The sequence below is a fragment of the Lontra canadensis genome, unplaced genomic scaffold (genome assembly GCF_010015895.1).
Source record: "Lontra canadensis isolate GAN:19392208 unplaced genomic scaffold, GSC_riverotter_1.0 scaffold44, whole genome shotgun sequence".
Classification (NCBI taxonomy): domain Eukaryota; kingdom Metazoa; phylum Chordata; class Mammalia; order Carnivora; family Mustelidae; genus Lontra; species Lontra canadensis.
The window spans coordinates 7,938,140-7,962,145 of record NW_022631038.1 but is presented as its reverse complement, the minus strand read 5'-3'; the positions used below and the strand labels follow the sequence as shown (position 1 = coordinate 7,962,145).

Genomic DNA, 24,006 nt, shown 5'->3' with positions numbered 1-24,006 from the left:
GTTAGGAACTTCTATCTTTGAAAGAAGACCTTATTCATCATGTAGCCAAACCTTCTAACTTAAAAATAGCAATGCAAAATCCAAACTTAGGTAAGAATAGGATAAGTAATATTTTTTTTCATATAGGAAACTTCCATTTCTTTACCTCTTTTTTGGAACGTTCAATATCTGTATCTCTTCTGTCATTTGCTTTGTTCCATGACTTGATGTATGTAGGAATCTAGAAACTAATTGAGAGAGATTGGAGGAGAAGGTGGATGGGGGAGGTTGGTAGAGATGAAAAACCTGCTCAAACAGGTAAAGCGATTATATTCAGCTGCCCTAAATCAGAGTGACTAAGAAGTCAGCTCCCCTAAGAAATCCTGAATCATTCTGTTTGTCTAGATTTTTAAGATGTTCCTTCCTTTCATGTCTTGTATTAAAAATCTAATTGGGAAGAAGGCATGTAAAATTAGGAGTGCCATAATACGAATTTGTACCTGATTCATCAGAGGAAACACAGAGATGGTTGGTCAGTCCTTAACTAGGATACGTCAATATGAACCTTGATGAGCAGACTCTTAAACCTAAGAAAGGCAAAGATACCAAGGGAGAACATAAAAGAATTGACACTTTTATTTATGATGGGGAAATACTGGTTCCATTTCTTAGCTTCTACTTTCAAGGTGACTCAAATGATCTGTTCACTATATTTTTAATTCAGATTTTTTTTTTTATTTAAGTCTAATTGACACACAAGTTTACATTGGTTTCAGGTGCAAAACTTCATGATTCAGCTTCACTACACGTTATGCTCTACTCACGGCAAGTGGAACCCTCTGTGACCATACAACACCGTTACGATAGCATTGATTATATTCCCAGTTCAGATTTTCTTTTAAGATTTTATTTATTTATTTGATACAGAGAGACATAGCGAGAGAGGGAACACAAGCAGGGGGAGTGGGAGAGGGAGAAGAGGGCTTCCTGCAAAGCAAGGAGCCTGATGTGGGACTCGATCCCAGGACCCTGGAATCATGACCTGAGCCGAAGGCAGATGCTTAACTGAGCCACCCAGGCACCCCTCAATTCAGATTTTTAAAGGAATTCAATTTAAAGTTTAAATGGAGTTTAATAAGTAAGGTTTTAAATCTATTAACCTGGAAAGATGACACTTGACATTCTTCAAAAAAAAATTTTTGATATGCTTCAATTTTTTAAAATTTAAGTCAATTCATATTTTCACCATGGCACTGAATTTTCATTTCTGCTGCAAAACAAATGAAAAACCTCAAACATATATTTACATCTTTTGTAATACCCATTAGTATTTGCCCTCGGTATATCAGAATGATTGTGTCATTTTACTGGGTGACTTGTTTTGATAATGGCAATGAAGGACTAAAAGTTATACTGTATCAGTGATCTGTCAACTAAAAAACCTATAGAGAAAATTTTAACATAACCAATTCACTAGCTTTCAATCTCCAAAGCATATTATTATGTTAAGTATTTCCTATAATCACCTACTCATTTGCTGAGTTTCTAAATGAAAAGGTAAATATATATGAGAGTAAATGCAACTAATGAGTTAACGTTTATTATTTTTTTTAAGATTTTATTTATTCATTTGAGTGGAAGAGAGACAAAGAACACACGCAGGTGGAGAGGCAGAGGGAGAGAGAGAAGCAGACTCCCTGCTGAGCTGGGACCCTGACCCCAGCTCCCTGGGATCACGACCTGAGCTGAAGGCAGACACTTAACCGCTTGAGCCACCCAGGAGCCCCTACTTATTTCTTTTTTAATAAAATTTTAAAAATATTTTCCAGAAGCTAATACAGTGCCTGACATGTGATTGGTGGATGTCCAAAAAAATGTCAGTGAATGCATAAAAATAACCTAAAAAGAAAAGACAAGATTGTAAGGTGAGAAAGTAAACCAATGGAAAATCAAGTATCGTCTTGCATTTCTTTTCAATTTTGGCTACACTTGAAACACTTTCCTCTCTAGTCACTTAAGACACTGAAATTATCTTTAATTTAAGAATTACCTTCATTAACTATGTTTGGCATAAAAAGAGAATAAAAACGCAATTTGTAAACCCTGATTATAGGCTCTTTTGCTCTGAAGAAATATAATGATCTCATTTTTAGGTTCCTCTCAAAATGGTGAAGAGAAGTGTAACTCTTCTAATTCAGTGAGCAAATATTAGTAACTTGCATGTTAAACTAAAAATTTTCCTACCATAGCTTGGCAGTCAAATTCACTTTAAAAGGGAAGTATAATTTCTAAATGACAGAATTTAAGTTTTCGCTTGACTTGCTTTTGTTATTGCCTCTATCCCAGACAAATCCGGCTTGAGTCTATGTCAGTAGCTGTTTCATGGGTTATACACCTAGCGTCCCCCAAACAGTTTCAAAAAAGAACAGTATACGTCAGCCAGGAATGTAAGGCCGATCTCTGTTCTCTTTGTGGTGGTTTGGCCCTGCTCCATTCGGAAGAATATACTAACGCCAGGGGATTGTTCTTAAAAAAGAAAAGAAAAGAAAAGAAAATTCTCTCCTTTATGTTTCATTTTGCTTTTTCATTGTCAGGGACCACAAAATCAATACTTGTCAAGTCGCCATCATACTGATAATTTTCAGTCATTTCAGTCCACAAGTGAATGGAGCCTTGGGTGCTTTTTGTGATTGGCCCTGGGGGTTAAGGATGTTACACTCCTAATTCTCAAGGCGTATCCAATATTTTTCCAATAAAGCCACCAGGAGATATGTATACAGGATGAATATAAAATTAGCTGTAAGCCTTTAAAAATTTTTTTTTGCCCTAAACCCTCATAAACATCTAATGTAGCAATGTAATAAGGATAATAGTAGTACTTTGTGATCATGTGTTGAGGTAATTAAAGAACAACTAAAGTGTTATGACTTACTCTACATCTTCACCTGCTAGATTTTTCAGTTCTAAATTTTTGAGGCAGAAAGGAAGGTAAGTAGAAAAGCATCTTACAAGTATCTCTTTTTAAGAATTTACAAAATTTGGGGGACACTCGATTGACTTTTGCATTGAGTTGAAAAAGGACCAAAGGAAAAAATTCAAAAGTAATAAAAAGTAAATAAAATAGAATAAAATTAAAACTTTGAAAATATTCGAAAAGATGAAAGTAGTTTAATTAATGTGATGGTGATTTGGCCATCACCAGTGGAAGACTTAGAGAATCTTCAAACAAATCTGTACACTCGAGATCATTTAGATCAACTCTTTCATTTAAAAAAATTAGTTTTATAAAGGATCAGAAATGTAAGTCACGAAGCTAATTTTCAGCAGATCCTGACCTAAAATCAGGATCTCCTTAAAGGATCAGGTTTGTCAACTTGTTTGAGGGGAAGCATTGTATCCCGAAGGTCCCAACAGTGAAATCAACCAACAGCCACCATACGTATTGAATATTTGGAGCCATAGAATAATATCATCAAGAGGCAGAGAGGACGGCAAATGTTCCACCTACCTTCTTCCTTACAAAGGACTTGACATGAATTGGGGACTGCAGGGAGGGTTTCATTGTAATTCACCTGTTTTATTGATTAATTGACTGATTTATGGGCACACCGTAGAGAAATATCCTCAGGAACTTGCTTTGACAGAAAAGGAACAGCCACAGAGAAGGAGAGAGCACCTTCAAATTGTGTAACCCAAGCCCTGTGCCGAGTGCTCGCTTTCTCTCCACTACAGAAATGTTCCTAATTAAAGAATTATGCGTGCCTTTCTGCTTCTCATCTTCTATGAACAAAATCGAGCTTAGCGATAATGAGCTTCCCTCTAAAATCACGGGTCTGGGTTCAGACACTTAAATTTCAATGACCTTGAGCAGATTCCTTCACCTCCCCTCTTAGGACTGTGTTTTCTGTAGGGGAAAGCAGTGAGGGCCTTGCCAGTGTTTGAGGCTCAGTGGGGTAATGCGCAGACTTTAACACCAAGCCTGGCCTAAATCCTTGGCCCCTGGGGGTTAGCTATTGTTCTCCCGTTGCTACAATTGTTGCTGTTATTTCAATTCATTAGAAACCGGAACTCTGCAAACCCCCCCCCCCCCGCCCCTTCTTGAAATCAGATCTGGTGTCTGTGCTACACTGGAAACAGATTTTGTGTGTGTGTGTGTGTGTGTGTGTTTTTCAGTTGGAAGGGAGGCCCCAAATGATCAATACAGTATTTTATAAGTTTAGCAGTAAAAGTGCAATTGCTTAGTGACAGAGACTGAGCTAGGTACATTTTAAACACTACATCTCCACCAAAGTCCTGTGAGAGTACTCTGACCCTTGCTTTAAAACTTAACATTAATTTTAATTAATTAAATCCAATTAATAAATTAATGGCACTTCTCTTTTTAACTTGACGATTTACATAAAGAAGTATTAGTGAGGGGCGCCTGGGTGGCTCAGTCAGTCAAGCATCCCACTCTTGGTTTCTGCTAAGGTCATGATCTTGGGGTCCTAGGGTTGCCCTGCTCAGTGTGGAGTCTTCTAGACTCAGTCTCTCTGCCCCTCCCCCCAGCCCACTCATGCATGTGTGCTCCCTCTCTCCCCCTTTCTCTAAATAAGAAATAAATCTTTTTTAGAAAGCACAGTTACTCTCTTGTGCATTTGTCCAGAGTTTATGTACATGCAAGCGAAGACATACTTTTCTTTATTAAAATGTCCGTCCAGTATACATATTACTGTCACCCTTTTCTCATTTAGTATTGTGTTTTAGGTATCTATTTTAATAGTAGTAGTGACAATAGTACTACTATTTAATGAGTAATAATCATAACATACACTGTTTTAAGATTTACATATATTAATTCATTTAATGTTTAAACCTCTGAAAAAAGTACTGACATAATATACGTACTTTATAGGTGAGAAGTTATCAGGTGTTGTGAGTTCCAAATAGTTTTCCTAGTTTTTATTTGCCTGCTCATGTGTATGAAATCTTTTTTATTTAAAAAAAAAAAGTTCTTTTTTCAGGCAGAGTCATTCTTTTTTTTTCTTTTGTCACCTTTTGGCTTGGATCATAGCTTGAAACTCCTTCTTCCTGCGTTTATATAGGAATTCTTCCCTATTTTCTTCTACTATTTTTTTTTTTTACTTCCTTTCTCTGCAATTTATGTCACTGGAGGCAGAGACGTGGATCCAGTATTTTTTCTAACGACCAGTGTCCATCACAGCTTATTGGAGGGTCCAGTTTCCCTCACAGACTGGAGATGACACTTTCCTTCCGTATTTACCTCTCATATGAAGCGGATCTGTTTCCAGACTTGCTATCCAATTGCTTCTGTCTGTTTGTCCATTTTGCTTGCACTTTCTTACCCAGATCCAAATCAGACTAAGAGCCCATAGAGAGAAACTTCAGCTACTTTTCATAGCTGCTAAAAGGAAAGTGGAATGCCTGCATTGTTAAAGGACAATAAAGATTAAACCATTAATGGAATAAAAGTGTTAATTGGTTTTAACTGCTCGGCAGAAAGTCTGTGCTTTGAAGAATTTCATTACTTTCTATAATTAAACATTAAATTTTAAATACTGAATAGATACACCACAGGGTTTTCAGGAAAGTGCTCCTGCCCGTCTCCATTGCTGAGGGTTTAAAATTTTGTGTGCACGGAGGGTAAATATTTGGTCATGAAATATATCTACAATCTTGCAAAACTTACACTGAGAATGAAGTCATACAGCTTTGAACGTGGACAACGTTGCCAGAGTTGGACAGATTGTCTATAGTAAAATTGCATCTAAGGGCCCACAGATACCTATTCTAAAGTATCTATGCTCACTGTTTTTTTTAAGATTTTATTTATTTATTTGACACACAGAGAGAGAAATCACAAGTAGGCAGAGGCAGGCAGAGAAAGAGGAGGAAGCAGGCTCCCTGCTGAGCAGAGAGCCCGATGTGGGGCTTGATCCCAGACCCTGAGATCATGACCTGAGCCAAAGGCAGAGGCTTAACCCACTGAGCCACCCAGGCACTCTCTATGTTCACTTTTTAAAAGTAAAATATTTCCATAACTTTTGTTTGGGTGAATTTCTTTTGCTTGTGATTGGGAAAAAGACTGGGACTTAACCCTTCAGACAGAGTTAAGTTTGAGACTTAAAGGCAGGAAAAGGAGGGCATCCTTAATAGCTTACGTGGTACGTAGGGCATGTTCTTAAGAGATTTTCTTCCCTGGGACCCTCTTTTAGAGCTGTCTCTCCCCTTTGAGCAGAACTGGGAGAACCCCGCATAGCGGAGCCCCTCACTTGGGGTTCTGTTTCCTGTGAACACAGACATTCATTCACGTCATCTCTGGTTGGTCCTTATTAGAACACAGCAGAGACTAGTTATTTCGAATGACTGTGGAAGTGAGTGGCGAGATGGGCTAGAGAAGGAGAGGATAAAGGGAATTTGAACAAGAGCCCTCGAGGGGTGCCTGGGTGGCTCAGTTGGTAAAGCATCTGTCTTCGGCGCAGGTCATGATCCTGGAGTCTTGGGATGGAGTCCTGCATTGGGCTCCCTGCTCAGTGGGAGTCTGCCTGCCCCCCCCCGCCAGCTCATGCCTCTCTTGCTCTCTTTCAAATAAATAAATAAAATCTGGAAGGCAGGAAGGAAGGAGAAAAGAAGAAAGAAGAAGAAAGAAAGGAAGAAAAGAAAAAGAAAGAAAAGGAAAGGAAAAGAGCCACTAACGGAAAATACTAGGATTTTCTTAGACTCTTACTCTGTGGAACCCTATTGACGACATAACACACGCCAGCTGCCTAGAGTGGAGGGTCCCCAACACCACCCTCAGGCTTGGTGTTTCTCTAGGAAGACACGGGACTCAGAGAAGGCTACGCTGCTCATAGTTAGGTTGTTCTAGTGAAAGTGCAGAGAAGGAAGGAAGGCCAGAAGGGACAGGCTCAGGCTTCCAGGAACACCCCCCACGCCCCCATTCCAGGACAGTCACACGGGACACACTTGTCCCCCCGACGATGGTGTGTGAAAGACCTGAGAAGACTTGTTAACTGGGGGAGCTACAGCAAGCCTTACCATCAGGGTTTTTTCTAAGGATCAGTCACATGGGCAGGCTGAGTCACTCGACTCCAGCCTCCACCGGAGCAAAATAAGCATCATATTAGGATAAACTCATCCAGTCATACTGGTACAGCATGGCTCAAGGCCTCAGACACACAAAAATTCACTCTTATCAGGCTGCATATTCCCAACCAAGACTCATGAAACTGGCCAAAGGACCATCCCTCCCACGTCCACCCCAACCCCCACCCCCAGCCCAAACACAGGCCTTTCTTCAGAACGTGCAGGGTTTGGGTGCCCGTGGCCTGCTGGATTAATCCCTCCCTGACCAAATGGAAACAACCTTGTAACCAAGTCTTTTTGCCCCAGTTTTATAGATAAGGGACTGAACTGGTAAAATAATGTGTCCTGGTCAACCCCCCATTACCTCCTGTTGGCCCCGTCCTTCTGCCTGCTAGCACTTAAACTACAGGTAAGTGTGTCGTTCTCCCAACAATGCCTGTTTTCCCCACTCCTTGTAGAGCCTCAGAGGCATTGAGTCGTGTAGTCTCCATCCTTTCCATCCTCAGGCTCAGGACAGTGCCTGGCTTACTGTACCTGCCCGGTAAATACGGGATAAATGAACATCACCGGCCATGACATGATGGTTGACATCTGTGCCTTTTGACCTTCGGATCCTATGCTATTCTAATGTCCCCTAGGTCACAATGTCAAAAGCAAAAAACAAAACAATACCCTGGAACTTAATGTATCAGTCCTACTTAGAATTTTTATGAGGTTTGTTCCTTAAAGCCGAAGGAAACTTAGGATATTCTATGACATTCAATTTTTGGTAAGAAAAAATATGAATTTTGTGAAAACACCTTGCTAAGTAGAAAGAGCGCTAACGATTGTAATTGTATATAAATTTCCATCAAATTCAGTTTGGAGCCAAGACCAACATACAGTATCCAATTGTCACCTTTTCTCCAAATAAATGCGATCGCGGAATGTGCATGTTAGTGGCAAGGGGATTAGGCTACTCAAATGCGGGTAGCACCTCTGTCTCAGCTCTTCCCAAGTTAAGGAAAAGGTTCTTTTAGGTTTTTTTGTTCCTTTTGTCATGATGTTTCCTTTCTGACCTTCAGCGTCCTATGTCACTGTCTGAAGCTATACAAACACAGCTTCTGATTATCCTCATTTGGGGCCCAAGTGTGATCTCTGTCTCCCCTTCAATGAAATGGTGACGTGTAGAAAGAGTTCGATATGCCTGTGCTTCCCAAACTATAACGTGCAGAGGAGTCACCTGGGGTCTAGGATACACAGTTCCATTCTGTTAATCCGGACAGGCTCCTAGTGAGGCCAGGGGTGGGTCTGTGGACCACACGTGGAGTAGCAAGTCGAAATGACTTCATCTCTCCCCATCTTCTCTAGTACCAGCTTGCTCCCCGAAAACTCTTCAGACATCTAAGAAGGAATAAATATCTGTATCTGCTTCTTATGAGCCCCAAGATAACATGTTTTAAACACTAAGCAGGGAAACCTAAGCTGTTCCTTCCAACACTGCAGACGAAAGTCACTAAGTAAGAACTAATTTTACCGAAGGAGTGTGAGCAGCTTGGCTGTAGGTACCTGCGTTGAAGAAAGACCATCTTTGACTGCAATTGTCTCCACTTTTTAAAGCTAGTGTGTTTTAAGGCCTTGTTTGATGATCCAAGAAAGGCTGGAGAGGACAGGAGTCTGTGTTTCAGAGGCTGGAGGAAACCCCCCATAAGCTTCCAAACCCTTTCCGGGCAGCTGAGTCCCAGGATGTGGGCAAGGGTGGGCCCCCCAGTCGGTGACTGAGTAAGAAATGACAGTCGGTGTCTTCATTGTCTCATCTCCGAGGGGTCCTACGCGGTGCTTTCACAGGACAAGGAGCAGAGCCCTCGTCGGAACTAGCCGGCTCGCCACGTGTCAGTCCCTGCCCCGCTCCGACTGGTGGACTTCTGGACTCCTCTGAATCAACAAAGAAAGCTCATTTGTTTCACTTTGTGAAAACGCTTCATTTTCCCCCCAGACTTTCCATTTCACGCTGTGTGAATTTTATTAAGATCTTTTTCACGGAAGCTAAGTGCTAGCTCTATGGGGCCCTACGGGATAGCTTCTGTAGCCTCTGTGATGTCTGACGCCTCTTGAGACATTTCTTTTCCACCGAAAACTCCTTGGAGAGCCATAGAGAAGAATGCAAAATCTTTTTGGTGCTGGAAGACATGGTTTGACCTCATGAACCTTGTGCAAATCTTCCAGTGTTCTAATCTGAAAACCAACGGCACAGCGCTCCAGCCAATATCTGAGTAGATAGCATCATAGTGAGAGTGCATGGGTCTTTCTGAGGGTCTCCAGTTATTTTTAAAAGCTGGCTTAAAGCATTAAATTAGAAATATTTTTCATCTTAGAATTAGTCTTTGTTAATAAAATTAACCAAGAATCCTATTGCTTAGCAAGGTGTCAGTGGTTTTATTCCAATAAAGCCATGTTTTAAAAAGGTAATTATAATTAAATAATTGAAAAAGAATTTTTATTCTAATTTTTCCCTCTTGAATGTACATAGTAGAACTTCTACCGTTATTATATGCTCTAGAAATGACCTAGTGATTTCTGCGTAATAGTTCACCAGATAAAAATACTGAAATTAAATCACTCTTTTCTCTATGGTGGATATTTTAGATTGGTCTTTCAATTGTCATAAGGATCTTGTGAGATGAGTACGGTTATTTTTCCTATGTTAGAAATGTGAAAGGAGGAATAGGCAAGTTATTTAACTTGTCCCAGATCACACTGCTGGTAAGTGGCAAAGCCAAAATTCAAGCCAAATATCCTCACATCCAAATAGGGTCTTCTTTATGCCGGGGCATTTCTTGGATTCACAAGATCTGCTTAAGGATCGCTCGGTTTAAATCACAGCTTCAGCCTATGTGTGCAAATCCATAAACTAAAAAATGCACAGTCTTCTTGGTGCCTCCAAGAGCGAGTATAAAATTGAAGATTTTTCTTAAGTTCTTTACATTTCAAGAGCTCTCGAATCCTAGGAAATAGTGTTATGATAACACAAATGTGAAAATCCTTAAAGGAAACAACTACTTGTTTGGATTCGTAAGACAGGCGAGTGCTGCGTGGCAATGGCTGAACCCACTTGTGTCTTGTTTCTGTCCAGGGTTGTGAACACTTCATTTTTAAAATTCCAAACAGACATGGGTTTTTGCCCTTCGTTCCGTCTCATGTACCATTTAAAGATGTGCTTGTTGGTTGGTTGGCTCGGTCAAGCCTGAATCCACTTCCCTAGCTCCCGTGGAAGTCAAGGAGGAGGGTGACACAGGGCACGGGCGTCTTTTACATGGAGAACTGTTACGCACTTGAACACATGAAGACCCATCTCTTTCCCTATCTCTATTCTCACAGAATGTGTGACACAGGAGAAGGACTATTCACTTTTCAAACAAGGGAAGGAGAAATGATCTATCAGAAGGTCCATTCCGCGACACTGGCCATAGCTGAGCAACATGAAAGATTAATGCTAGAAATGGAGCAGAAGGCCCGGGTAAGGCTCCTTTCCTCGGTAACCTAACAGCTTGGAAATGAATGTCGCTGAGGTCTGGTGCACATCATGTATCTGTGGGCCCATTCACGTCAGCACCCTGGTGTCCACCCCCACCCCCAACTCCGCCCCAAGAGCTCACCCCAGGTACCGAATCCCATGTCTCTAATGCCCTATTCAGCATACGCCCAAAGAAGTTCTTTGTGGCCACGGGTGGGGAGCTGTGTGCTCCATATATCTCCCCGTGACCTGTTGGCACAGTTACCTAAAGAGGGTTGGGATGCATAGAGAGTGAATTACAAAGCAGTGCTCCCTGTATATCTCTGCATAGAGATTCAACTGGGGGGGGGGGGCAAAATAAACAGGGAAATTTAGTTACCCCCAGAAAGGATTCTACTTTCTTTTTGTCTTTGTTTGTCCTGGATTCTCTGAAACTTCTAACACTTTCTGCACGTGTTTCAGAGCCAGTCATAAAATATTTTCAGAAGGACCTTACACTGTTTCCCAACAGTATAAGGAACTATACTACAGCTTTGTGGTCAAGCTAAGAAATCATTTAGTAAAGAATCTGAAACCGCAACTTTTACAAGTAGCTGAGGAAAAATTTTAAGTGTTGCTACTAACTTCTTGGAAAGGCAAATAATGGGGTGATTATTGGTCATAATCTTAAGAGGTGACCATTCTTCAAGATTTATGGAGAAGCATTAGATTTCATTAATGAAGGAACAAATGGAGTTTGGGGACGTAAGTGGGTTACTCACTGGAATGACACTCATCATTCTGTTCCAGTTTAAAGACGACAGAGTTCTATATGTAGTATTACATTTGTTTTGATTTTTTAAATTCTCCATTACATAATATTTTTGACACATACAAAATTATCGTTTAGGTATAACAAAACAAAAAGTAATTTAGCAAATGATCTTGTTATTCTTAACGCATTTCTAATTTTGCCAATACTACATACACATTTTTATCTATCTAGGAAGAGCTTTAAAGACTTTTCCTGGAGCACCTGGGTGGCTCAGTTGGTTAAGCAACTGCCTTTGGCTCAGGTCATGATCCTGGGGTCCTGGGATCAAGCCCTGTGTCAGGCTCCTTACTCATCAGGGAGCCTGGTTCTCTCTCTCCCTCTGCCTGCTTGTGCTCTCTCTCTCTGTCAGTTAAATAAATAAAAATTTAAAATAAAATAAAACAAAAAAATAAAGAGCTTTCTTAATACCTCAGTGTGACAAGTGAAAACCAGGTCTTATGCAGGACGAAGGGCCTTTCATAGGGATGAATGAGTGGCCTGAACATTAGTAAGATTATTAATATGATTGTGTGATTAATTGTAGAAGCATTAATAAGACACTGGTATAACTTAGTCTCCTAGAAAGATTTGGGTTAACTGTAAACCATTTTAACAGTTACCTAATTAATATGACATTTATCCAAGGGCTTAAATCAGTGAGAAACTATAACTACCAAATTCCAAATTATTTCAGAATCTACTGATGTTTGCAACCAAAATTTACAGTGCCATGTCACTTGCTGCTAGTTAACAGTTAACAATTAACTACACTTAACAGTAGCTTTACTTATAGCTGCTCTGAACAGGCAAAAAGCTTATGAGTACAGTTATTTAATTGTACTGTTGTGAAGGACATGCCAAGAGCTCTTTGACAAAACCATATTGTCTGCTGTAAAGGAGAGCACTGGGTATGTCTCCTGAGTTCATATCCCATTTCCACCACTTCCTGGCTCTTATCACCTTGGGCACCTTGGAATATTAACTTCTAAATGTCTCAATTTCCTTTATCTGTAAAATGAGGATATAATAGTCCTACTTCTTTGGTTGTTATGAGGTACTTGTGCATTAAAATCTATAAAGTACTGAGAACAGGCCTGGCACATGGCAAGTACCACGAAAAGGTTCATTATTACGATAGTGATCCATCTGTAGGAGTGATTTTGAATAATTATAAGACTTGCAATGTTTGTGAAGACTCTTAATTGTTATTCCCAACTGTCTCTACATAATATCTTTCAATCCCTTTCAAGTATGTCTAACAATCTTGTGCCAAAAAATTTGCAAAACAAAATTAAATTCGCATTTGCTATTGATGCTTGTGGTGGGTGATAAACATGATAATGTCCTGTGTGGCCGAGAAGCATGTCCCCGGAGCCGAGCCAGGCAGTTGCTGTTTGGGGTTCAAGACCAGCCCTGCACTGACTTAGATTTCAGGCAGTCTACCCCTGGGGGTGCGGGGGGTTGCCCCATGGGGTGCATCAGGTACCCGGGTGCTCGGAGATGGAAGAGTGGGGCAGGTGTTTAAATAGCAGGCTCACCAAAGAAACCAGATATTTCTAAAAATCACGACATCAAAGACCCCATCAGTTTGGTGCACACATGCAAATAGAGCATTTGATTTAATTTCGAACACAATCGCACAGCTATGCTTTTCTCTGAAGGTTCGGACTCCTACGATTATTTCCTACGTCGTGCATTCTTCCCAGGAAGCCAAGCTGATGTTTTTCAGACAGCGTGCTACCAAGACCTGACCTGACAACTCCCAACATTCCTCACATTCTGGGACCCTAAGTAAACATTTCCAGGGCTCCCAGACATAATTTTTACTTTTTCTTTTAAGAGACTGCCTCGACATGCACAAATCTCTTTGAAAGAAGAAATTCCGACGACTGTGAAATAGTAGTTAAACACCCTCTAATGCTTCATTTGCTTATTTAAGGAAAAGAAAGGCCTGTGCTATCAACTGGGCAGAAGTACAGTTTGAGAGCTAGAAAGATAGCCCCGAACTTCAGATATAAAAACGATGCATCATACTTATTACGTGACTCCTACAAAATCAGAAGGTGATGCTGCTCGTTGGCTTTCCAGTTTTAAAAATGGTCCGTGTCAGATTGTTACTGAGCACGTAGAAAATGCCTACATAGTTTTATCACATTTACATTTGTTACTAGATCAAATTAGGAATGAGCTATACAAGTAATAAATGGCCCCGAACGTTGTTATTAAGACTACTGGCACATTTACTTTCATCCTTTTAAAGAGAGGTGATTTGGGCGCCCGGGTGCCTCAGTTGATTAAGCGACTGCCTTCGGCTAAGGTCATGATCCCCGATTTCCAGGATCAAGTCCCACATCAGGCTCTCAGCAACATGAGGAGTCTGCTTCTCCCTCTGACCTTCTCCCCTCTCATGCTCTCTCTCTCAAATAAATAAATAAGATCTTTTTTAAAATTTTTTTTAAATAAAGAGAGGTGATTTAACAGTGTTACTGTCTTACATATAAACAAATGTATATGAGAAATAATATCTTAACAACCATTTCTTAACTGTAACAGAAAATTCAATATAATCTTTTGACACCCCATGTGTGGTTAGTTAGAACCTAGGTTTGCCCATGTTTATTACCTTCCTTCCTGGGGGTGAGGGGGGACACAAGAATAAACTTATTTTCATATAGCTCCATGATCTAAGTTAGGCAATGTTTCTGTTCTTGTTTAAAGAATCTGATATCTAAAAAAAATAAAGAATAAAAAAAAATCTATATCTAAAAAAAATTCCCAGCCTTGTGAACAAAACAGTACATTTGCACTATAGAGTACTGGATAACAAGAATCATTAAATCAGTAAGGCTATTAAAAATAACACGGAGGACATGGGGAGATGGAGAGGAGAAGAGAACTGGGGGAAATCAGAGGGGGAGATGAACCATGAGAGACTGCGGACTCTGAGAAACAAACGGAAGGTTTTGGAGGGGAGGGGGCTGAGAGGATGGGTGAGCCTGGTGGTGGGTATTAAGGAGGGCACGAATTGCATGGAGCCCTGGGTGTGGTGCATAAACAATGAATCTTGGAACACTGAAAAAATAAAACTAAAAAAATATTTTTTTTTCATTTCCTTCACTGAGAAAGATGACACAAGAATTAGTTACTATTAACCAACACCAGAAGTTTCTAAGTAGAGCTTAGCCATGGATTAACCATTCACAAGATTGTAAAGGGTTTACGCTGTTCACTAAGCTGCCTGGTGATACACAGAAGAGCAAAGAAGTTCCTTCTCTCACGTGACGTGAAAGTTTGTGGCATCAAGTAACTTACACTGCCTGAGTAAGATGATCTCATTCCTTTTACTCCTTGAAATATCAAACATTTTCCAGGCCTTCCTCATGCTGGTGAGATGATGGCATCACGCGATTTTGGTCCGAATTACTGAAAACACCCCTTGAGTCCTTGAGCTCAATGGACCCTGACCGATTTCTCAGAGCACCAGCTTATCGGAAGGTCCTTAATTAAAGCTCCATAAGGAATGAATTCTGCACTACAAGAAGACACGCTTCCCCTCTGGCTTCCACGTGTAGGGCATCAGCTTCTCACTCTCCTGTCCAAGTGGGAATCCGAAAATGCTCACAAAAGGGGCTAACGGTCCTCTATATTTTCTTTAGCTGTTAACATCAAAGCGTCTTATTTCAGAGGACAGTTTTGGTTTTGAGGTGCACGGGAGATTGAAGCCACAGTCGTAAATTTTGAACTAGAAGTCATTCTGAGAGATTCACTAAGACTCAAATCCCTGAGGAAATGATTAAAGCTAGATGGGTAAGCAAATGGCATCGCTAGAATTTGCATTTCACGGAGATCGTTCTTGTTCTTAGAACCAGCAGAGTTCTTTGAGTGCTGTTCCTAAAATCATTTATAGGTCCTCTGCCATCCATGTTTAGCATTATCAAGGAAATTTTTCTTGTCTTTGTGATAGAAGCTGTTCATTAGAAACCATCACAAAATGTGCCCTTGTGATTCTGCCTGGTGAGGCTAAAATCAGCGGAGGTGACAAGACCTCAGATGCCTTGAAATAATTTTTTAATTTTCATGGATCTGTTACACACACAATATGAAAAGAAGTTCTTTTTTAAAGTTGGTTTTTGTGTTCATAACTTTACATGTGTTATAAGATGCCCATAGGTAAGGAGCAACTGAGAAGACAAGAATAAATTTTTTCAGTGAATTTTCCTGATATAAATAAATAAGAAATAAGTAAAGAAAAGGAGCAGGGTACTGTCATTAGTAACATTACAAGTAATTTAGAAGCCTATTTGCAGAAGGACAGTTTCCCATAATGAGAATTACAGTGTATCCTTTTAAAAACAGGGTTTGGAGTGCTCTTATTTCCAGTAGTTTTTGCCACTTGGCCACCAGAACAATTTTGTGTAGTTTAAAGACAAATAGCACCAGTGTTATTAAAATATCAGCAAGATAGCAAGATTGTTTTAATGCCCCGAACACCACCAGCAGGGCTGGCCTGTGCACTGCTGTCCAAAGCTATCAATCCTATTGTTGTCCTAAGCTCTGGTGGATAGAAAAAAAAGAATAACAGAGCCTCATGTAAAATTTCTTGCTTAGAAAACAAAGAGTGGTTTCCTTCTCCATTATTTGTCATTTTACATGCTTCTGTTACTAGAAATAAAAGAATAAAAGCAAGTTAAGCTCACACACTTAACGAACTAAAAAACCTCACTGTTCCAAAAACAATAAACCTTTTGAAAAATAACAGTTTAAAAACAAATTCTGTTACTTCTTTTTATAAATGTAAGATGGAAAGAATTTCTGGAGAGGCGCCATTGTCATACATGACCCATGAGAATGAGCCCAAGGGGTGGTTTTAACATCTTTGATGGAAATTTTGTGATGGTGTCACCTTACCAATGACAAAAACATCTCAGGGAAAGGCAAAGGGAGAGAAGCACAGGGGAAGAAAGAATGAAGCCAGCTTCCTGGAAAACTAATTCAAATAGCCATGAGAAATTAAGGGAATTTGCCCTCCTAGAATTATAGTGTATCACAGAACTTACCCACATAAGCCCTGAAAAGACTTTTTTTTTTTTTTTTTTGGTGTAAATAGTTACGTGAATAGCGAAACACTATTATGACAGTTCACCAGTTCCAAGATGCACATGTTCTTCACATTTTAACATCTCTCGAGTCAAATATGAGTTACAGGTTAATTGATAGCTCTATTCTTTCGTAGTGCTACATAAAATTGTGTTTTGTCTTTCAACTGATGGCATCTTAGAGTGTGCATAATACTTTTTTTTATTTAATTTTACTTTTTTCAGTGTTCCAAGATTCATTGTTTATGCACCACACCCAGTGCTCCAAGCAATACGTGCCCTCCTTAATACTCACCACCAGGCTCATCCACCCCCACTACCCCCATCCCCTCCAAAACCCTCAGTTTGTTTCTCAGAGTCCACGGTCTCTCATGCTTCGTCTCCCCCTCCGATTTCCCCCAGTTCATCTTTCCTTTCCTTCTCCTAATGTCCTCTGTGTTATTCCTTATGCTCCACGAGTAAGTGAAACCATATGATAATTGACTCTCTGTGCTTGATTTATTTCACTCAGCATAATCTCCCTCAGTCCCGTCCATGTTGATACAAAAGTTGGGTATTCATCTTTTCTGATGGAGGCATAATACTCCATTGTATATGTGGACCATATCTTCTTTATCCATTCATCTGTTGAAAGACATCTTGGCTCTTTCCACAGTTTGATGACTGTGGCCATTGCTGCTATAAACATTGGGGTGCAGATGGCCCTTCTTTTCACTACATCTGTATCCTTGGGGTAAATACCCAGTAGTGCAATTGCAGGGTCATAGGGTAGCTCTATTTTTAATTTTTTAAGGAATTTCCACTCTGCTTTCCAAAGTGGCTGCACCGACTTGCATTCCCACCAACAGTATAAGAGAGTTCCCCTTTGTCCACATCCTCTCCAACACTTGTTGTTTCTTGTCTTGTTAACCTTGGCCATTCTAACTGATGTAAGGTGGTATTTCAATGTGGTTTTAATCTGAATTTCCCTGATGGCTAACAATGATGAACATTTTTTCATGTGTCTGCTAGCCATTTGTATGTCTTCTTTGGAGAAGCATCTGTTCATGTTTTCTGCCCATTTTTTGACATGATTACCTGTTTTTTGGATGTTGAGTTTGAGGTGTTTTTTATAGATCTTGTTTTAAGAAGTATTGTGAAGACACTCCAATGTTATTCCCAAGGATAGCCGAATAATATCCTTCAATTCTTTTCAAGTACATAGATCTTTTAAGATCAGGAATACCATGGGCTCATTTATAATTTGGTGAAGAAATGAGAAAGCCTTCCAGAATGGGCTCTCTCCCAGGTAGTTTGGCTCTCCTTCTAGTGAAGGCATTCTTCATATCCACATTTTACAGGAATCTGTCCCTACCAAAAAAAAAAAAAATAAATAATAATAATAATAATAATAATAACTAGTTTTCCTACACTGAAAATGTAAAAAAAAAAATGTTGGAAGCAAAATACTCTGACGAGTAGTACACAGAAAAATTTTAACACGTTTTACAATTTCTTTTCTAGGTATATTCAATGAACTTTAAGAAATTCTAGGAAAAGGTTAAATGTGTGATTTGTGATTGCAAGTGATGTGTCACATCTAATATATAGGATTATCTGCTCATAAATTCATTCTTCAAAGTTCTATTCATGATTCTATTGCTCAATATTATCAATTATTAATCATAAGACAAGAGCCTTCATTACTACTGACAATGGCCAGTTCCCTGCTGGGAAATTCCATTTGCATATTTGCGAAATTCTCTTTTACTGATTGATAGACACTGATTGTAATGAAGTGATATAAGCCCGATTAGAACAAATGATTATAGTTGATAACTAAAGTGGACCTGTGATCCTAATTAATCCATTTACTTACTGTTGTTCCAGTGTCAGAACATTAAAGAAAATGTGGTCTCTAAACAAACACACAGACAGGAAGAAAAATACTCATTTCTGCGTAAATGCACCAATGAGTTGGAAATGGGGAGAGGTCAATGTGTAATTTTTCTAGCAAGTGGTGTTGTAAAATAATGTAATAGCACATATTTTATTTATATCGTGTTCTTTTTTCTTAAAATTTGCTGTAGATGCTCTAGGTGTCACTTCAGAAAATGCATTATATATATATTTTTTACATTTAATCAACTTGATTAGAGTTAATAATGTGTAAGGAAAATGACTGCCTGACATAAAAGAGTACAATTTTTCATGTTAAAAAATATAAATTTGTTCTTTCATTTGTATTGCTGGAATCAAAGAATAATGAGTAAACTCTGTACGAATGATTTTCTCTCTTATCTTTTTAACTATGCCATCTTATTTATTCATGGCCATACAATCTGCTCATGGCAATTATGAGAATGATTTTCTTAAAGAGAAACAATAGATTTCAAAGGTCAATTAAGATAATTCAGCATACAAACATACAATTATGGCATATACACATAAAACCCAAAGAATCAGACTGTCTTCTTTTTAGGACAGTGTTGTAAAAATAGAAGAAAGAATGTAGACCAGTAGTGGGCAAACAAAAATCTACAAAAATTGATGTAAGAATTACATGGGCAGTTAATTAAGCTTACTTTCAAAGTATGAGTGTAGTTGTCAATTTTGGAGATGTATCCAATGAATGCACATGTATTGGTTGAAACAGGGCAGGATATTGGCTAACCAGGTTGACTCTGGAGAAAGAGCTGTGCGACCTTGTGTAAGGTGCTTACCTTTGCTGTGTTTTAGTTACCTTTCCTTAAAAGAGGGAAGGGGGCGCCTGGGTGCCTCAGTGGGTTAAAGCCCCTGCCTTCAGCTCAGGCCATGATCTCAGGGTCCTGGGATTGAGCCCTGCATCGGGCTCTCTGCTCAGCAGTGAGCCTGCTTCCCTCCCTCTCTCTCTCTGCCTGCCTCTGCCTACTTGTGATCTCTGTCTGTCAAATAAATAAATAAAATCTTTTAAAAAAAAAAAAAAAAAGAGGAAAGGAAGGAGCTATAATAGTATCTACTCCGAGTGTTAGAATACCAGCCGGTCTTGAGTAAAAGCCCAGTTATTAGCTAAGTCATAAAATGGCTGGAAAGAAAAAAAAAGTTAGCTTTATTTTTAAGTGGGTAAAATTTTATAACCACTGTAAAAAGTTCATGCCAGCTTTCATTATGTGCAGACATTGGAAATTAATTATATAAACTTTAATACAGCCTCTAGCTATTTGTACATTTTGAAACCAAGAGACAGTGAACATTTTATTGACAACAGGTGTGAAATTTAATGTTCCAGTATGTATTCTCATGTTTCCTATATTCAGAGAGTAGCCTATAAATGCATCTACTTACAAATAGATGGACAGATGAGTAAAGAATATACATATTCTTAAAGGCATTACTGATGACAGATAAGAACGGTGTTCAAACTCCTTATGCCTATGTTTGTAATGATTTCTGATATTGTTCTAAAGCTCAGCTTTTTTATACTCCATGAAAGTATTGTGGTCAATACATAGTTTAAAACATATAATGATAATTTCCATTTTTAGTTCAAGTTTAAAGAGAATAATCCTCTCCAAAGTTCAACACTAAATGACATCTAGCAACTTCGATTAAATGACTCTGTAAACGATGTAGTGTTTGTTAGTCTTGTACCAACTCACCAAGGTATCTTCTAATTCCTTTTCATTTATCTTGAATAAAATGGAAGATTAAGTGTGAGCGGTCCCCTATTGAAAATTAAGTCAAGTCTGTGAAAAACCAATTGCCCGTAAACCTTCAAACTTCAGAGGACTGTTTGAATAAATCCAAACAGTGCCGAGCTTGGCTGCCTAAAGGTCTCTGGGGTTTCTATTTCTATACAGTTTTCAAGTTTCATGAGCTCTTTTCCAAGAACAGATAAACTAAATGTTCTCCACCGGCACCGGGCTTGTTTTCACCACTTCCTTATGAGGCAGCATGACTTTTTTTGTTTTTGCTTTTGTTTGTTTTACCTCTGACACACTTCCCACGTGGTACCTCAGCATGTCCCCTGACCACTTGGGTATTTGAGGGTTGCATCTCCATAGCGGATTTCCCTACCCAGTCCCTCTTGTCTTGGACATACTAGCAAATGTGCTGACTTACCCACTCACATCTTAACTCTTCATCATTCCAGAAAAGCTGAGACCGGCCTCTCCTGACTTGTGTTATGTGTGTGTGCAGACGCACGCACACCACACCTTGCTACCATCATCGCTCACCGTCTCCCACCTGGGTCCTGCCTCTCCCACCCGCCCATACTGACCATCCATCCCTCATATTCATGTTTCTTGGGGTTTGTACTTCTATTAAGCTCTTAGGTTTGGATCTAAGAAGCTGACTGCCTTCATCACCATTCCTTCGAGAGCGCGGTTTGGGCACATTTCCGTGTCCTGACCACATGTACACACAGATGGCCTCATGTTGGTGGCCTCTCCCGGGTAGTAGCAGCAACAGGAAGCCCGCAGTTTCTACCAAGCTCTTCAGATGGGACAAACACTGCGCTCTTCCCTCTAAAAGCATCATCTTATGAAATATTTATAACAACACTTGAGGTGGATTATATTAAGGCCAATTTAGAGATAAGGAAAAATTGAGTCTTAAAAAAACAAACAAACATAAGTGTGTTGCCTGAGACAAGACAGCAATAGAGTTGGGGTTTGCTAAAAGATGTGCAGACAGCCGAGCTGGCACGTGTACGTGCGTGTGCGCGTGTGTGCGTGCATGGCAACTCCAGGACTGGGAGCACCCACTGTGACCCTCCCCTCTCAACATAGGGGAGAGTTGTTCGCAGTTCTGCCTTGGTCTGCTGGAATTGACCCAGTTGGTGCAATTCTCATATCTGCTCCCTGGAGAAGAGGGGTCCAGGGCTTGATTTTACAGTGAACTAGTGAAGAGGAAGTGACACTGTGGGAACTAAAGGCAGTCTGCCCCCAAATGTGCCACTTTGGCTTATTGGTTATTTTGAATTAAAGCTACTTTAAAAATAGCATTGCACGTGGGCGCCTGGGTGGCTCAGTGGGTTAAGCCGCTGCCTTCGGCTCAGGTCATGATCTCAGGGTCCTGGGATCGAGTCCCGCATCGGGCTCTCTGCTCAGCAGGGAGCCTGCTTCCCCCTCTCTCTCTCTCTGCCTGCCTCTCTGTCTAGTTGTGATCTCTCCCTGTCAAGTAAATAAATAAAATCTTAAAAAAAAAAATTAAAAAAAAAATAGCATTGCACGTACTTTCAAAATAGACCCTCCTCTGTACCCCTGAAAGCAGGAAAAAGATCTCCCACGTGAAAAGCACCCTCCCTATTCCAGGAGACAGGCAGAACTTCTTACACCAGAGATGGGGAATTCAGAGCTGAGAAGCCTGTGTCAGCCTGCCTTGTTACTTTTCACTAATTGATTACCATTGCCCAAATTCTGTTTAGAGTTCCTTATTAATGGAAGCCCCTAAAGTTAAGTTTTCTTTGTCCTTTCAGTTCCTCACAGATTTATTGTCTCTTTGTCTAAAAGTATAAGAACTTCCCACCTTGGGTTTCAATTTCATTCTTGGGCCTCCATTGCACACATAATAAAACTTACGGTTTTTTTTTTTTTTCTCTGTGAAAGTGTCTCAGGTAAATTTTAATTTTTAGTCCAGCTAGAAGACCTTGAAATGTAGGGGAAAGAATTTTTTTTTCTCATCAACATCATGGTCTTGATTGCCGCAGAGACATCACTCACTGCCTGCGTCACCATGAACAAATTACATTATCCCTCTGAGTCTCATTTTCCTTGTCTACAAAGTTCAAATGACGTAATTATTGACAATTTATATGGATATCAGATAGAACAACCTATGAAAAACCAGTTTGCACATTGCCAGGCACATAGCAAATGACTCAGAAATGCTAACTTTTTCCTCTCCCAGTTGTTGAGATCTGTGTCTTTAGTGCAAATATGACTTTAAATTTTCTGGTCAATAAATGGGGAGATACAGAGCAAAAGTAAAATGAATTGGTTAGCAGGTTTTTGTTAATACACAGATGAATTTATGTAGGCGAACACGAATTAGCATTAGTGATTATCACAGAAGGAGGCAGAGTCTCAAAACAATGAAGGAAAATTGGATAAGGCAATAAGGTAACCAGAATAATTATTTCGATAAAAGCAGGAAAAGGTGCTGGTGGGCAGTACCTTGACAAAAATTACACCAGATTTCGGGACCTCCTTGCTTTTTCTTGGCAGGGTAGGTGCTTTCAAAGTACAGAGCTGTATTTTTGCTATTGTAGCATGTTGGAGAGGAAACTCATTTTTCCCAAGAGAGATCAACATCACAGTCCAAAGGGCAGTGCACTCAGAAACCGAGAGGAATGTTTTGTTGGGAATGTACCTTCAGCAAATCCCTGAATTTGTGGGGTTCTGATTTCCCAGCTGTAAAATGAGAACTGCTGGACTTTCTAAGCAGGGTTCAAACCTCGAATGACATGGCCCACACACACAATGAACTTGGTCTTCCTCCAACCATGGAGGGCTCCCAAGTAGTCAGACTTACACAATAACTCAAGACAGGCAGAGGGAAAGAGAGTCTGCCGTAGAGGTTGAAGGCAGAACCAAAACAGACGTGATGTCATGTCTACTTGCATGATTCATCAAAGCAATCATCAGTTGGCCCAGATTTAAGAGGCAGGAGCCCAGACACCCTGTGTTTGAATGCAGGCATCCTGAATCCTCCACAAAAGTAACGCATATTTTGTGCTCCCGGTGACTCGACTCCATCGGAAGACATGGAGCAGAAGGGCCTGATGGTCGGTGAGCAGGCTCGATGCCTGGTTCTGAACACTGACTGAGGAATGGATTCTCCGATGTGCAGAGGAAGACTTAAACATCTGAGATATGGTGGACAAGACCTGTACCTTGAACAGAGATCGGGAGAGTATGAACATTCTCGTTTTCAAATATAGACTTTTCACTTTTCTGAATTAAATATTGATGTAGAATAAAAAGGAACTGAAGAAATGAGGGAAGAAATAAAAGAAAGAAAGAAAAGAAGAAAGAAGAAAACCCTGACGACCAAGAAATCGAGACAAGAGGCAAAGGAACAATAAAGGGCAATTCAGATGAAATTGTTATGGAAGAAATTTTCACCCTATTTATTTCCAGAAAAAAAAAAATGTGTACTGTGTTTCCATGATGCTTAAGACTGACTGTTTGGGAAGAAATGTGTGTCCCAGAATGGAAAAAAAAAAAAAAAAACAGAAGGAAAAGTAATTTGGGGAAGAGGAATTAACCACTGATGACACTGTATGTTAATAAACAAATTTGCAAAGTAGTAGGAAAAAATAAAGGGTAGACAGAAATGAGATAAATAGGAGGTTTGTTTTATGGATAAATTTGTGTTTATTAATGGACATTGCTCACAGTAACTAAAAGAAGTTCCGTGTTGAATTCATTTAATACTTCAAATGAGAAATTGGCTTTCAAAGTGAAAGGCCCTTTGTCCCGGTGATAATTTTGTAAAATGAGCCTTGCTTCTATCCCTTACAGTCATGGATATCCGGTATGTCTGTGGTTACTTTGTCAATACATAGTCCCACCCACAGAGATTGTCCCAACTAT

General features: G+C 39.8%; 1 protein-coding gene across 1 annotated transcript in view; it reads left to right on the top strand.

Moving 5' to 3' along the window:
- DOK6 (docking protein 6) overlaps positions 1-24,006 on the top strand; it is a 367,977-nt gene that overhangs the window by 277,280 nt on the left and 66,691 nt on the right. Inside the window, exon 6 of the mRNA XM_032872255.1 lies at positions 10,423-10,561. Coding sequence (XP_032728146.1) covers positions 10,423-10,561 — 139 coding nt within the window. The remainder of the gene's footprint in view (positions 1-10,422; positions 10,562-24,006) is intronic.